We start from the raw sequence: 15,718 nt of genomic DNA, 5'->3' as shown, positions 1-15,718 counted from the left end.
TTCATTAGTCCACACAAACCACCTTCAATGTGTTACCTGCAGGAAAGAGAGGTTCTGTTAGCCAGAAAAGGGGAGGAGAATGGAGAGGGTGTGCTGGACATTTAAACCTCCTACTCCAACTTGAGTGAGCTCTACTTGAGAAAGAAGAAAAGCAGCCCCTGACATCCAAGAGCTGGCCTGGTGCAATCAACCAGGCCTTGATGTCCCCTGTTGGACATAAACAATCTCGTAGAAGATCGACAGCAGACAAGGCCACTCTGATCATGGTGGATCAGGACAAAAATAAGACTACTCCATAACTGTGTCTGAGCACTGACAAATTATGAACAGTTTCCAAGCCACAAAATGCATGACATCCCCTTTCTTGGCTAATATGAGCAAAAAATGACAAATGCCTTCACCGATGGCATTAATACAAAAACTTACATTTGAGGCAATTTAATTTGTTAATCTGATTCATACCTCTGACATGTAATAATACAGACAGTAAATAGGATTGCTGTTGACTGTGCAGGAGGCTCACAGTTGTTTAAATTTCAGTGTGATGAACTCCTTTGGTATATCAGTTTGATTTCTGTCTCACTTTAAAACAAAAGAAAACTGCCAGGCATGGTGGCTCATGACTGTAATCTCAGCACTTTGGAAGGCTGAGGCAGGAGGATCACTTGTGCCTAGGAGTTTGAGACCAGCCTGGGCAACATTGTGAGACCTTTTCTCTACGAAAAAAACTTTATAAATTAGCTGGGCATGGTAGCATGCACCTGTGGTCCCAGCTACTTGGGAGGCTGTGGTGGGAGGATCACTTGAGCCTGGCAGGTTGAGGCTGCAGTGAGCCATGATCATGCCCCTGCACCCCAGCCTGCATAACAGGGTGAGACCCTGTTTCAAAAACAAAAACAAACTGAATAAAATTTGACAAAGGATTGTATAAGTTTTACAATTCTGAGCTTTTTTAGTGTTTTTTGTTTTGTTTTGTTTGAGATGGAGTCTTGCTCCATTGCCCAGGCTGGAGTGCAGTGGCGCTATCTCGGCTCACTGCAACCTCTGCCTCCCGGGTTCAAGCGATTCTTCTGCTTCAGCCTCCCAAGTAGCTGGGACTAGAGGTGCATACCACTACGCCCGGTTAATTTTTGTATTTTTACTAGAGACAAGGTTTCACCATATTGGCCAGGCTGGTCTCGAACTCCTGACCTCCTGATCTGCCTGCCTCAGCCTCCCAAACTGCTGGGATTACAGACGTGAGCCACTGGGCCCAGCCTTTAGTTTTTAAAGTATGTTCATCCCCTGGTGAACTTTTCTAAGACAAACAAAATGGGAAGTACAAGTCAGGGCCACACTGTTCAGCTACCATAGTCAATGCTCTCCAGTCTGTGCCCTCTAGGAACACAGTGTAGTTGAATACATTGATCTGTTACTCCTTGCAGGGAGAGAATGGAGGACTGTGGAGAGTCTCAGCCAGTGGGTGTTGGAAAAGATAGAAGGGATTTGGGCTTGTGCTAGGTGATTTGGGGAGGACTTTTGGAAGCTTTGCTCTGAATCAGATGTTGTCAGGAAGCAGGGGTATACTTCCTGATTCTATGATTGGGTATCTTGATAGAGTAATTATATCTGTATATGGGGCAGACTAGACTGAGGTTAAAGCCATAACTGGTAAAACAGCAGCAGATGCTCATATTAGCCGGGAAAGGGGATGTCATGCATCTTGCGTCTTGGACAATGTTCATAATTTGTCTGTGTTCAGACATTATGGGGTTTTCTTGTTTTTGTCCTGATCCGTCGTGGTCGCAGAGTGGCCTTGTCTGCTGTCGATGTTCTACGAAATTGTTTATGTCTGATAGGGGGACATCAAGGCCTGGTTGATAGCGCCAGGCCAGCTCTTGAATGTCAGGGGCTACTTTTCTAAGTACAGGTCACTCAAGTTGTCGTAAGAGATTTAGACAACATACACATTCATGTTTCAGCAGCCAATCCCCAACAGTGCTCCTGCTTTACAGATACTCAACTCACCATCGTCTATTTTAACCCTGTCTGTGTGTCTTCTGAGTTGTATGGCTTGAATAGATAGTTTTGGAGCAATTACAAGAAGAAATTTCACCTCTTCTCCTTTTTTATTTTGCCAGTATTTTGAGTTTATATTGTTATCCAGTTAGATTGTATGGTATCCAAAAACTCTCTGTTTTTTTTTTTCTAGAATTTTCCTCACCTTAATGTTAATCTTAGCAATGTGTCTTAGTCTACTCAGGCTGCCATAACGAAAGACCACAGATTGGATGGCTTAAACAACAGAAATTTATATCCCACAGTTCTAGAGGCCAGGAGGTCTAAGACCAAGATGCCAGCTGATTTGGTTCCTGATGAAGACTCTCTTCCTGAGCCTTCTAGCTGCGTCCTCATATAGTGGAGGGAGAGAGAGAATAAACTCTCTGATGCCTCTCTTTGTGATAACACTAATCCAGGGCCCTACTGTTCTGACCTCATTAAACCTTAATTACCTCTTTCTAGGCTCTATCTCCAAATATAGTCACATTGTGGGTTAAGGCTTCAACATATGGATTTTGGGGGGAACACAATTCAGTCCATATATAGCATTTATAATGCATCATCAAACCATCAGTTTATAGAAGTTTGTTTTTCTTTTCTTTTTTCTTTTTGAGACGGAGTCTCGCTCTGTCACCCAGGCTGGAATGCAGTGGTATGATTTTGGCCCACTGCAACCTCCGCCTCCTGGGTTTAAGTGATTCTCCTGCCTCAGCCTCCCGAGTAGCTGGGATTACAGGCACGTGCCACTGCACCTGGCTAATTTTCGTATTTTGAGTAGAGACAAGGTTTCGCCATGTTGGTCAGGCTGGTCTTGAACTCATGACCTCAAGTGATCCTCGGGCCTCGGCCTCTCAAAGTGCTGAGATTATAGGCGTGAGCCAATGCACCCAGTCAGAAGTTTGTTTTTCTGGACTTTTGGGAGGCTTCATGACTGATTACAAGTCAATCAGTTTTACTTGATACAGACCAGGGCAATCTTGGGAATGTAATTGAACCACATGGAGCTTCTGCTTCCCACTCTGCAAAGTGTGGGTCTCTTGACCTGATCTGGTGGTGAAAATGTTGTTCTCAGTGAAGTGACTCTTAGTAGATTAGGACAATAGGAAGCCAGTCTAGAGCCCGTCAAGTATAATACAAATGTTATCATAAAAATAATAATATGTTTTATAATGGTCAGAATTAGAGAACCATATGTTAGGTTTAGATTTTCAAACCTTAATTAATATTTCTTATCTTGTTCTCCAAAGCAGACAGTCATGCCCTAAGACATTTTATTAATAAGCACAAAGTCAGAAGTATTTCACAGGTGATTTATTATTGTTACTCAACCTAGGGTACAAAAAAAGGAGCTATGAAGAGGGAGAGTAAAGGTATAGCTTTCAATGACTCTAAGCTTGCCTGATGGGTGTGAAGTAGCTTTCTGGGGCTCCTAGATAGACTAAAGCATAGTCAGGCGAGCTTCAAGAAATCCTGAGACGGAATTAGTTGGTAGAGTTGTTCTTTCCTTTTAAAAAATGTTTCTTTCCTCATCTTTGCATAGTAGCAATAAATGAAGGGGTTGTCAGAAGTCTGAATTAATGGTCCCAGCCATTATCTGTGACGCTGCCACAGCGATCTTTGCTTTTCTCTAGAGTGCCTGCTTTGTTCAATGATTCTAACTTGATAGTTCAGATCATTTTTTCTGGCTATCGTCTCAGCCATAGCTTATGCCAAGCATTTCTGGTGTCTTCTTTCTCAGCCATATATCTGTACATCTATTTATCTATACTACACGCCTCTAAGTATTTATTAAAGCATACATTGTCAACTGTACAATTTATACACACAATTCATATTCATAAGGAAAAATGTCACAATACTCCTTATCCAGTACTCCAATATATTATAAGTAGAACAGCGGAATCCTCTGATAAATTAAGGATTATACCCCAACTCTTTCTCTACTATTAAAAGTGATGCTAGTAATTTGATTTTCTGCATCCCAAGTCTCCAGGATTGCTAAACCTTATCTCCTTCTTTTGAACAAGCCCACTAAGTGGACAGAAGTTGGCAACATTTTTCTGTAAATAGCCAGGTAGCCAATATTCTGGGCTTTGGAGGCCAGATGTTCTCTGTTGTAACTACTGAACTCTGCCCCTGTAGCATGAAATCAGCCATAGATCATGCATAAACAAATGAATGTGGTGTTCCAATAAAACTTTATTTACAAAAACAGGTTGTAGGCTCTATTTGGCCCTCAGGCTTTAATTTATCAACCTGTGGTGTAAAGGATTCACTTTTCTTCTTTGTATTAGTTTGTGGTAAGGATAGTAGGAATTTCTCTCTCTCTCTTTAAGAGACAGTCTCTCTCCGTTGCCCAGGCTGAAATGCAGTGGTGTGATCATAGCTCACGGCTGCCTCGAACTTCTGGGCTCAAGTGATCCTCCTGCCTCAGCCTCCCAAGTAGCTAGGACTATAGCCACGTACCATCATGCCCAGCTTTTTAAATTTTTTATTTTTGTAGAGATGAGGTCTTACTATGTTGCCTAGGCTGGTCTCAGAACTCCTAGCCTCAAGCAATCCTCCCACCTTGGCCTCCCAAAACCCTGGGTGAGCCACCATATCTGGCCTGTAGTAGGGATTTCCCTTTAGTCATATCTCTCCTTCTGCTTTAGGGTGGAAGCTCACATTGTGACTTGATGGGTGAGAAATCCCCTGACTCAACGTGGTTCAGAGATAGAAGACATTTAATCATCTTTGTCTTTGTTGTTTTTAATGTACTTAATGTTAAAATTTTATTTTTCTTTAGTAGTATGTGTAATACACATATAAATAAACAAAAAGCCACGGTCTTTCTTTAAAGGCACAGAATGAATAATGTTTTGGCCCTAGTTCCAGAACTCACAATTACTTTAGGCTATTTTCAAAGAGTTTTATGCTGAAGCCAATTCAGCCTTAAATGATTTTTCACATATTGAGATCCAGGTTAAAGTATTTCAGTTAACAGAGTTATAGCTTCTGGAATTTCAAATTCACGAGGTAATTCTTGCAAATATATTGCATATGACATTTATTAAAATTTTTTTTTGTGAAATCTCTTCAAGCAATAGAGCTACAAAATTGTATGTGATCACAATAATGAGCAAAAGAAGGCAGAACATTAAAGTGCAGGAAAAACTCTGAAGCAATCTCTAGTAATTCGTAAGGTAATTGAGGCAAATGCACACATTTATCATGGAAAATAAGATTAGGCCAGAGAAATGCTAAGTGCTGTCTTCAATATTAAATTTAGATATAGTCCAGAAAAGAGAAAAAAAAGGAAATGAACAGACTGTAAAGTTAAATGCCAAGAAAGAAACTATGTTACATAGTGGTAATTTCCTTCCCAATTCCTAAAGATACTATTCTTAAGAGTATACTTGGATGTTATCCTTTTAGAAAGTACATTTGGTGAGTTCTAAGTTCCTTCAATTCCTCAGTGACTGGGGGGTCCATAGGTTCCATAATTAATACTAAACAGCTCATGCCTGTTTTCTACCTTGTACGTTGACATTCTAAATGGAATACAACATACAGTAGTCTTATTACTAATCAGTGTATAAAATGGGTTCATTAATTTAGAAATGTGCAGGAGGAGAAAATGAATTTCTAAAACCACACATAGCTGATGGACTACCGTAAATTAACCCTGTAAGAAAGAGCCCTTCTGAGTCTGCTGTTCTGGGCTACAACAAAGTTAGTGAAATCAAAAGCTCACAATTACAGGTATAAATAATTCTGAGTTAGAGTGAGTTTAGTTGAAATTTAAAAAAAGAAGGATAGGTGTATCAGTCTGTTTTCACGCTGCTGATAAAGACATATCCGAGACTGAGTAATTTATAGAGAAAAAGAGGTTTAATGGACTTACAGTTCCATGTGGCTGGGGAGGCCTCACGATCATGGTGGAAGGCGAAAGGCACATCTTACATGGTGGCAGACAGGAGAGAACTTGTGTAGGAAAACTCTCATTTATAAAACCATCAGATCTCATGAGACTTATTCACTATCATGAGAACAGCATGGGAAAGACCCACCCCCATGATTCAATTACATCCCACCAGGTCCCTCCCACAACATGTGGGAACTGTGGGAGCTACAATTCAAGATGAGATTTGGGTGGGGACACAGCCAAACCATATCAATAGGGCATTGCTGTTTTCTTCCCAAGAGTGAAGCATTTAAAGATAGATCCATTTTGCTTTACTTTAAATAAGAAAAATCATAATTAGACTAATATTTTTAAAAATTAAAATAACGTTGTATGTGAAATTTTTATTTTTAGTGGTTTTATGATTTTTATATTATTTATAATTACAGAAATGTTGGTGAAAAAAGTTTTTAAATGCCTGTAATTCCATCTCAATTTTTTTGCTTATTTCTTTTCATATTCTCATATGTTTTATGCAGTTGCAATTATAGTCATCCCTCAATATCTTGAGGGAATTAGTTCCAGGACCCCCTACCATGGGTACCAAAATCTGTGACTACTCAAGTGCCTTATATAAAATGGCATTATATTTGCATATAAGGTACGCACATCCTTCTGTATACTCTAGATCATGTCTAGATTACTTATAATTGGATACAGAGGACCATCTGTATAAGGCACCTATTACATATAATATCCCATTATCACTTAATTTATTTAATTTTTAGGTTGTTGCATAGTTTTCTAAATTTTTTCACCTTAAAATCTTAGTGCACATAAAATATTCAAAATATAAAATCTATGAAATGAAGTTCATATTTTCACTACCATCTTCCAGAAAACAATACATTTTTTTCTAATTTTCCAGATATATTTTATAAATACACAAATATATTTATATATTTATCTACATGATAGCATATTATAGACCCCTCTGTCCCTTTGCCTTCCCCCCACTTTTTTTTTAAACTTATTTCAAATCATTTCAGTTCCGAAGGGCGTTCTTATTCTTTTTTTATAGCTGTATAGTATTCTGTTGCATGGATTTATCCTGAAATGTATTATTTTAATTTTAAATTTAAGATTTTAAACTATTGTCTGTTAATGGACATTTAGGTGATTTCTAATCTTTTGCTTTACAATGCTACAACAAACGTCCTTGAACATGTAAGGTAAGTAAAGAGAATAGAATCCCTGGCTTAAAGGGTAAAATGCATTTGAAATTTGATAAATGTTACAGAATTGCCTCTAGAAGTTTGGACAATATTCCCTCCTAATACCTCTGTGTCACCTATGTGTCAGAGCCACAGTTCCCCCATCATTCCCTCTCATTATGCTCTTTGTCCCTGTGTCATCACGCTTTTTCATCTTTGTCAATGTGATAGGTGAAAAGGTATTTTAGCAAGTTTTAATTTGCATTTCTCTTCTTATGAGTGAAGTCCAGGCCAGACGCAGTGGCTCACGCCTGTGATCCCAGCACTTTGGGAGGCTGAGGTGGATGGGTAACATGAGGTCAGGAGTTCAAGACCAGCCTGGCCAACATGGTGAAACCTTGTCTCTACTAAAAATACAAAAATTAGCCAGGTATGGTGTTAGGCACCTGTAGTTCCAGCTACTTTGGAGGCTGAGGCAGGAGAATCACTTGAACCCAGGAGGTGGAGGTTACAGTGAGCCAAGATCATGCCATTGCACTGCAGCCTGGGTGACAAGAGCAAAACTCTGTCTCAAACAAAAATAAAAAAAAAGTGAAGTCCGGCATCTTTTCAGACATTCAAAAAGAAAAAATCCATTTGCACCTCCTTTTCTGTGATCTGTCTGTTCATAACTTTTGTTTGTGATCATGACTTCTGGAAAAAGAAAAAAATAACCCTAAATATTCCAAAAAGTCAGAATTAGTGAAAGTAATTTGTTCTCTATGTGAGTAACAAAATACAACATTCTCTTTTAATATTTTATTTTCCTGGAAAACCTAATAATCTGGTCATGTAAAGATGTATTTTGTAGGTTTTATTAGTTTATGGAAAATGAATGTGATCACTGAAAATATATTCAACTTCTAGAACAGTACCTGACACTTAGTAGATGTTCTGTACATTTTTGTGAGGAGAATGTCCTATTATTGTACATCTGTTCTGTGATGGCCCCTATGCGAGATGTCATGCAACGCTCACCTCTTAAATGAACAAATCTGTATATAGTAAACTACTCTCCTTGTTTTAAACACAGGGAAAATAAAGTTTAGAGAGGCTAAGAAATGTGTCAAGGTCACACCAATCAGTAAGTGGCTGAGCAGAGATTTATAAGAAAAGTTTCCTATTCAAAAATCTCCCCGTGTTCAATCTTTCAACTATAATTTTGCCTTTTGTCAGTTTAGACAATTCTTAACTCAGTCTCTTCACAATTGCATTCATTATAGCTGAGGAAATTAAGTCCCATTAGATCATATTAATAGGAATTAACACTAATTGGTGAAGGACAGATTTGACTAATTTGGCATGGCTTTTGAAATGATAGTCATTGCTTTTGTTGTGAGCATGTATTTATGCTTTTTAAATGTCACATTTACTTATTTAATACTAGTTTTTAAATAGCAGGTACACAGTTACTACCTCCTAAGTGGCATAACATCTTGATGAGTTTTATAAGAGCTGAGGTATCAGAGAGGGTGGCTGGACCCCTCTCTGGTTCCCCAGGGTGGCAGGGTTTCTATGGACTAGGCTGGGGGCTGGCTTGTTTTCTTTAATTTCACAGGTGCTAAATGTCACCTGAATGGGTTCTCTTCAACTCTAGAATTTATAAGGATAAACGCATCCTATATTGAGAAGAACTAAACCTATGAATTACATCCAGTTCATTCTGATAAAATGTGAATATAATGACAAACCACAACTTGCATACAAATCTAAGGTGGTTCTAGCATTGAGATGAGCTCCTCTCTCCTAGAGTTTTCATGATTGTTTAGTCAAGAATGGCCTGAGAGGTAGTTTAGTCTCTGTCTAGAATCTCTTCTAGCATCACCTTGGTTCTCTTTCTCCAATCCGTAATGTCAGCTTATGATGCATGTTGAACTGATCATTTCTTTTAAAGTTGACCTAGCAGAGTCTTTCTGTAGTCCTCTGCATCTGTTCAGAGTTTAATTCTTGAAGAAGAAGCTTTTTCTCCTCAAGGGTTTAGAATCAGCATTTCTAATTCTCTTGATTTTTTTTTTGTATGTGTGCTGTTAGAGCTTGTATACAATGTATATTGCATACATTTTTACACACATATAGTATACAAGGCTATTATACAAGTCAGTGTGTGCTTATATCTGTCATGTGGCTTTTAAGTGATCACATTTGAATTGTCACTTAGTTCTGACTCTCAGAGGACCACAGCAATAGCATGTCACCACAATAGGATCCAGTCTGATGACAAAGGATGCCTTCTGGGCAGTAACACACAAACTCAAGTGGTGAAAGCTACACTGTGCTGGTCTTTAATGATGTACACACATCTTTGCAGCCGGCCTCATATTTCCATGGTTCTTTCTCCAGATGCAGAAACTTTTCTTATTTCATCTGTGTGGTGGGAATCTGAATTTATAGTCATGTAAGCTAAGGCCCTTTGATAGTAACTTTATCCTCCAATGATCTTGAAAAAAGAATGCACACTTTCTTGTATTTTATTTTCTTTATGCCTGCAGGTACAATATTTGTTGGTTGATTACTTTCTCCTGCACGGGTTACATTAAAAATCTTTACCTTGAAAGCCCGTGTAATCACATTTTTTTTTCAATATGGCCTCTACTTTGCAATTTAGTGTTTTTTTTTTTTTTTTCCTTTTCTGTACCTATCCTCATTTTGTTGGAACAAGACAGAATAGGTTTATATGCCAAAATTTGGAACCTCATTTCTGAAGTACTCAATTTCTAATACCAAAACATAGCTATGTAGCCCTTGAGCAGATGAAAGGCATCAATGATACAAATTTATTTATTATTTATTTATTTTTTGAGATGGAGTCTCACTCTGTGGTCCAGGCTGGAGTGCAATGGTGTGATCTCCGCTCATTGCAGCCTTGGCCTTCCGAGTTCAAGTGATTCTTCTGTCTCAGCCTCCCGAATAGCTGGGATCACAGGTGCATGCCACCACGCCCAGCTAATGTTTTGTATTTTTGGTAGAGATGGGGTTTCACCATATTGGCTAGGCTGGTCTCAAACTCTTGACCTCAAGTGATCCTCCCACCTCGGTCTCGCAAAGTGCTGGGATTACAGGCATGGGCCACCATGCCCGGCCCAATGATACACTTTCATTTAACTTCTGCTTTTGCTTCCTACCCTCAAATGACATTTGACCCTTTACAGAGATACTAACTGAGCTCATTTTTAACTTGTATTTAACAAAGATACAATTAGTTTCTCAAGAGCAATTCAAGGTATCTTATTGAGAAATAATGCCCACAATTTTAACAAAACTACCTATTCCGTAGATGGTACTACTTCTCTTTTTAGCTTGTAGATATGTTATTGCTTGTAGCATTTTGTTCATTGGATTCTTTGCATTTTCTCAGCACATACCAGTCTTTTCAAAAAAAAACTTACATTCTATAATTTGGATACTGTGTATATAGTTCTTACTAGAGCTTTGTTGTTGTTGTTTTTGTTGAGACAGTATCTCGCTCTGTCACTCAGGCTGGAGTGCAGTGGCACAATCATAGCTCACTGCAGCCTTGAGTTCCAGGGCTCAAGCGATCCTCCCATCTCAGCCTCAAGTAGCTGGGACCACAGGCACACACTATCACACCTAGCTAATTTTTAAATTTTTGTAGAAATGGGGTCTCACTCTGTTGCCGGGGCTGGTCTCGAACTCCTGGGCTCACGTGATCCTCTTGCCTCAGCTTCCCAAAGTGCTGGGATTACAGGCATGAGCCACTGTGTGCAGCCTTACTAGAGCATTTATTGTATGTGTTATAGCCCTCCTGAGAGCTACAATTTCAATTACTCCTTATTATTTTCCCCTATTTTTTAATCTCTCCAGATTATTAATTGCCTTAGAGTTTTGTCTTCTCCTTTATTATTTACATTTTTCCCTTGGTGAATTCTGATACTTTCTATAAGTCATTTGCCTCTTACAGCACTGATTCTGCATCTTCTTTATGTCCTGATAGTCTCTTGTCTCTTTCTGTCATCACAATTTGATCCCTGACTTGAACTCAGACAGTATCTAAAAGTTCATGATTAGTTTAGGACTCATAGGTCAAACTATACTCTTTCTGCATTGTTAAAATTGGAGAATATGCCTTCAAAATCAATTTTTCTTATTCTAGTTGGTCCTGAAGGTTGTACTACAGTGTGGTGGTGTAAAGCAGGGGTCCCCAACCCTTGGGCCATGGACCCGTACTGGTCTGTGGCCTCTCAGGAACTGGGCCACACAGCAGGTGGATGGTGTAGGCAATTGAGCATTATCACTTGAGCTCCGCCTCCTGTCAGATCAGCAGCATTAGATTCTCATAAGAGTGCAAACCCTATCATGAACTGCGCCTGAGAGGGCTCTAGGTTGCACACTGCTTATGAGAATCTAACTAATGCCTGATCATCCAAGGTGGAACAATTTCATGCTAAAACCATCTCCCTTTCCATCCACCACTCCCTGGTCTGTGAAGATTGTCTTCCTCGAAAACCAGTCCCTGGTGCCAAAAAGGTTGGGGACTGCTGGTGTAGGGGAAGTGGAGTATGTGGATTAAGAACTCTCACTTTAGAACCAGACTTCCTGGGTTCAAATTCTTACTCTACCATATATTAGCTGTGTGACCTTAGGCAAATCACTTAACACTTTTGTGCCTTTTATTCCCCATCTATAAAACGGTAATAATGTATGGGTTGAATTGTCCCCCGCAAAATTCATATGTCAAGGTCCTAATAGCTAATAACTCAGAATGTCACCTTGTTTGGAAATAGGATAGTTGCAGATATAGTTTATTAACATAAAATGTCATACTGGAGTAGAGTAGGTCCCTAATCTAGTGTGAGTGGTGTCCCTATAAAAAGGGAAAATTTGGATATAGGCACCTGCACACAGGGAGAACACTACATGAGGATGAAGATAGAGATCTACAAGGCAAGGAATGTCAAAGATTGTCAGCAAGGCCCGAGAAGGTAGGAGTGAGGTCTGGAACAGATTTTCCCTCACAGTGCTTAGAAGAAACCAGCCCCACTGACATCTTGGTGTTGGACTTCCAGCTGCCTAGAAGTGAGACACGGTCTCCACCCGTAAGACAAATGCCTGTTGTCTAAGCCACCCAGTCTGTAGTACTTTGTTACAGCAAACAAATAATATCCACCAAATCAGGCTGCTTTGAGGATTCAATATGTCATTATGGGTAATTGAGCAAACGCCAATAAATATTCACTAATTTACTTATCAAAAAGTGCTAGGCATGTGCCACATGCATTCCTAAATGCCCAGCTCCTCATTGGCTGTATGTATAGTGTGTGTGATTTCAGAGGTGCTTGCAGGCCCCACCTGCCTGAAAAATGCAAATTTCTTCATTCTTCTTCCATAAGTCCTTGTCCCAAGTTAAAATAATAGTAGTACTGATGGTATAGTCATAGTGATAGCAACCATTGAATAACCATTTCCTACAAGAAAGGTGCTGTGTGCTAGGTGCCTAATATATATTATCTTCCCTACCTTCTCAATGGCATGTTATTGGTGTCCACTGTTGAGGTTTACAGACCTCTTCAATCCTGGATCATCAGCTCCGCAGGCTGTGTTTTATTCATCTCGAGCTGCATCACTACCCCCCTTTCACCACCTCTGCCTTCTCATTCTCTGTCTGGATCTCTTAGCTACCCTCCCACCCAGGGGGCAGCAGTGTGGAGGAGAAGTCTTAGGACTGACATTCCATCTTTTCTCCTTCCTGGAACCCAGAGGGGGCCAGGAGAAGGGGGTGGCATCTCTAGCCCCCCAACACTGAGGAAGAATGGGGCTCTTTCCATTTCACCCCCACCCCCCACACTTTCTCCCCTGCCTCCAGGAATGGGCCACTTCTGCATGGGACAGCGGGTCCCAATTTGGCTCACACTGAGAATGTAAGAACTACAAACAAAATTTCTATTAAATTTTGTGTCTCAAGAGAAAAGAGAAGGGGACCAAGGAACTCCCTTCCCTACACATGCTGGTAACCATGAGCCTGTGAGGCCCTACTCAGGCTTTTTTCCTTTGTTGTGCTTATCTATTTCTGCATAACAGATTACGATTACCCAAACACTCAGTGGCTTGAAGGTGACCATTTCATTTCTTACCATTTCTGTGGGTCAGGAATTTTGGAAGGGCTTGACTAGGCAGTTCTAGCTTAGCATCTTCCAGTGCAGTTGCAGTCAGATGGTGATAGGTGTTGGGACACCTGTGGACTGGCCCACCATCTGTTTTTCTTTCTGAAATCTTGAGCCTCACCATCATGGTCACTCTATACGAGTTGGTTTGGGCTTTCTCACGGCATGGCTGCCTCAGGACAGCTGGACTGCTTATTTGATGGTTCAGGGCTCAGGCACAAGATAGGAACTGCAATACACTTTATGATTTAACCTTGAAAGTCACAAAATGTCACTTCTGCTGCATTTTATTGGTTATAAAAGAGTCAGAAACGCACCAAGTTTCAAGGGAAGACCAGTTGAAGCCAAACTTCAATGAGGGAGTGGCAAGATTCTAGAAAAGCACGTTAGTCAAGAAACAAACATTGTGTGGCCTTCTTTGGAAAATATATTTTTGTATATCCCTAGACACTCTGTTTATTGCACAAACTGTTTGTGTAAATAAAGCTGCATGACACTGTCATCGGCCAACACATACTTAGTAAATATTGACTCTGTCCAGGTTGTATGCTAAGCTTTGCACTGTATGCATAAAGTGTCTGCGTGACACTGTCATCAGCCAACACATACTTAGTAAACATCAACTCCGTCCAGGTTGTGTGCTAAGCCTGAGACTTTAAAGGTGAAAAGTCCTTATCTTATACCTTAAGGAGATAGGATCTTGTTAGGGGACATAGATACATAAATAACAAGTTATAGTATCATTTAATCAGTGCTATAAATGAGGTACAGGGTACAGTGGTGAACGGAGGAATGAATACATTGAATAAGTATTTACTGAAATAAGTACCTCTCTTTCTCCATGTGAGACACCCTGGGGTGACAGGCTCTGGGGATCCAGGGGGAATGATAAAAGGACACTGCCCCTGAGCTCCTTGAACTTACCATCAGGAAGGAGCAAGGAACTCTAACAACTGCCATCAAAGTGGGACTGAACTCTCAAACTTGTATCATGTTACAAAATCAGGGCTATCAATGTGGAAATTGTGCTGTTAATATTTCAAAACATATAGAAATTGCGATATTTTAAAAGGACTTTAACGGCTTCCTTGAGAAAATGTAAATGAACACTTCGTACATTACATTTTTAGACTTTCTTTTGCTGGCATAACAGCAAGAATTCAACTGAGAGTTTATGAAATGAGTAGATAGAAGAGTATTCCTGGTGAGAAAAATTTACTGTTCCTTTATATTATAATATTGATACAGATTGAGTATCACTTATCTGAAATGCTTGGGACCAGAAGTGTTCAGGATTTTGAATTTTTTCAGATTTTGGAATACTTGCATTATACCAGTTGAGCATCCCAAATCCAAAAAATCAAAAAATGCTCCAATGAGCATTTCCTTCAAGTGTTATGTTGGCACTCAAAAAGTTTCAGGTTTGGGGGGATTTTAGATTTTAAATTTTCAGATTTCAGATACTCAACCTGTAAACACAACTTTTTCTTTCTCTCCTGTTGAACCAAATCATCTCAGTACTAGAACATATATCTTATCATACTTGCCTTTTTCTGAATTTCATGATTAACACATATATGTTGAAGGCCTCAAACGTTCAATCTGCAACCAATGTTAAATCCAACATGAACTTTCATTTGCTCACTTGACAAAGTGGTTTATAATCCTGCTTGGAGAGAGAGATTCATACATCATTGAAAACTTAACTGTTTTTCTTCCTGAAATCTTGATCCTCACCATCGTAGTCACTCTATATGAGTTGATTTGGGCTTTCTTACGGTGGTATACAGAAGGGAATATTTCACACATGGGTATACAGAAGTTCCCATGTCAAGAAGAAGTTATTCCACTTTAGAGAAAGCAACAGTCAGGTTGGTGTGATTGGAACAGATTGATTTATGTTAAACGCTGTGTCCAACTGTTTTGCAGGTTCTTCATTCCTTTACTGACGCCATCTTTGATGAGTGGATGAAAAGATTTAATCCTCCTGCAGATGCCTGGCCTCAGGAGCTGGCCCCTATTGGTCACAATCGGATGTACAACATGGTTCCTTTCTTCCCTCCAGTGACTAATGAAGAACTCTTTTTAACCGCAGACCAACTTGGCTACAGCTATGCCATCGATCTGTCAGGTAACTAACACAACTTCCAAATGGGTGATTCATTCATCTTCTAAAGGACCTAGCTTTCTTTCTTTCTTTGTAATGTAAACCAAGACCTTTTACTGAAGCTTTCAGGTCTAGTTAAGTTTATTGACTATTTTTCTAGCAGGTATGTATTTAGCAAAATGAGCCTTTAAACTACCAATTAAACATCAGAAAGGGACTAATGAGCTGACTCTTGTTTTAGAAAACTGAAAGTTTTAAATAGATCTTATTAAATGAACTATCTACTTCTACACCTGACTTGACAATTCTCTCT

The 15,718-nt window shown here is 39.5% G+C and overlaps 1 protein-coding gene across 2 annotated transcripts in view; it reads left to right on the top strand.

The window, feature by feature from the left end:
• Positions 1-15,718, top strand: part of DCT (dopachrome tautomerase) — a 50,187-nt gene that overhangs the window by 22,561 nt on the left and 11,908 nt on the right. For both annotated transcript variants that reach the window (XM_054446200.2, XM_054446199.2), the window contains one exon: positions 15,228-15,429. In XM_054446200.2, the coding sequence (XP_054302175.1) occupies positions 15,228-15,429 (202 nt within the window). The remainder of the gene's footprint in view (positions 1-15,227; positions 15,430-15,718) is intronic.

Source organism: Pongo pygmaeus, chromosome 14, assembly GCF_028885625.2.
Source record: "Pongo pygmaeus isolate AG05252 chromosome 14, NHGRI_mPonPyg2-v2.0_pri, whole genome shotgun sequence".
Taxonomy (NCBI): Eukaryota; Metazoa; Chordata; class Mammalia; order Primates; family Hominidae; genus Pongo; species Pongo pygmaeus.
The sequence above is the reverse complement of the archived record's forward strand: the minus strand, read 5'-3'. Positions and strand labels throughout refer to the sequence as shown.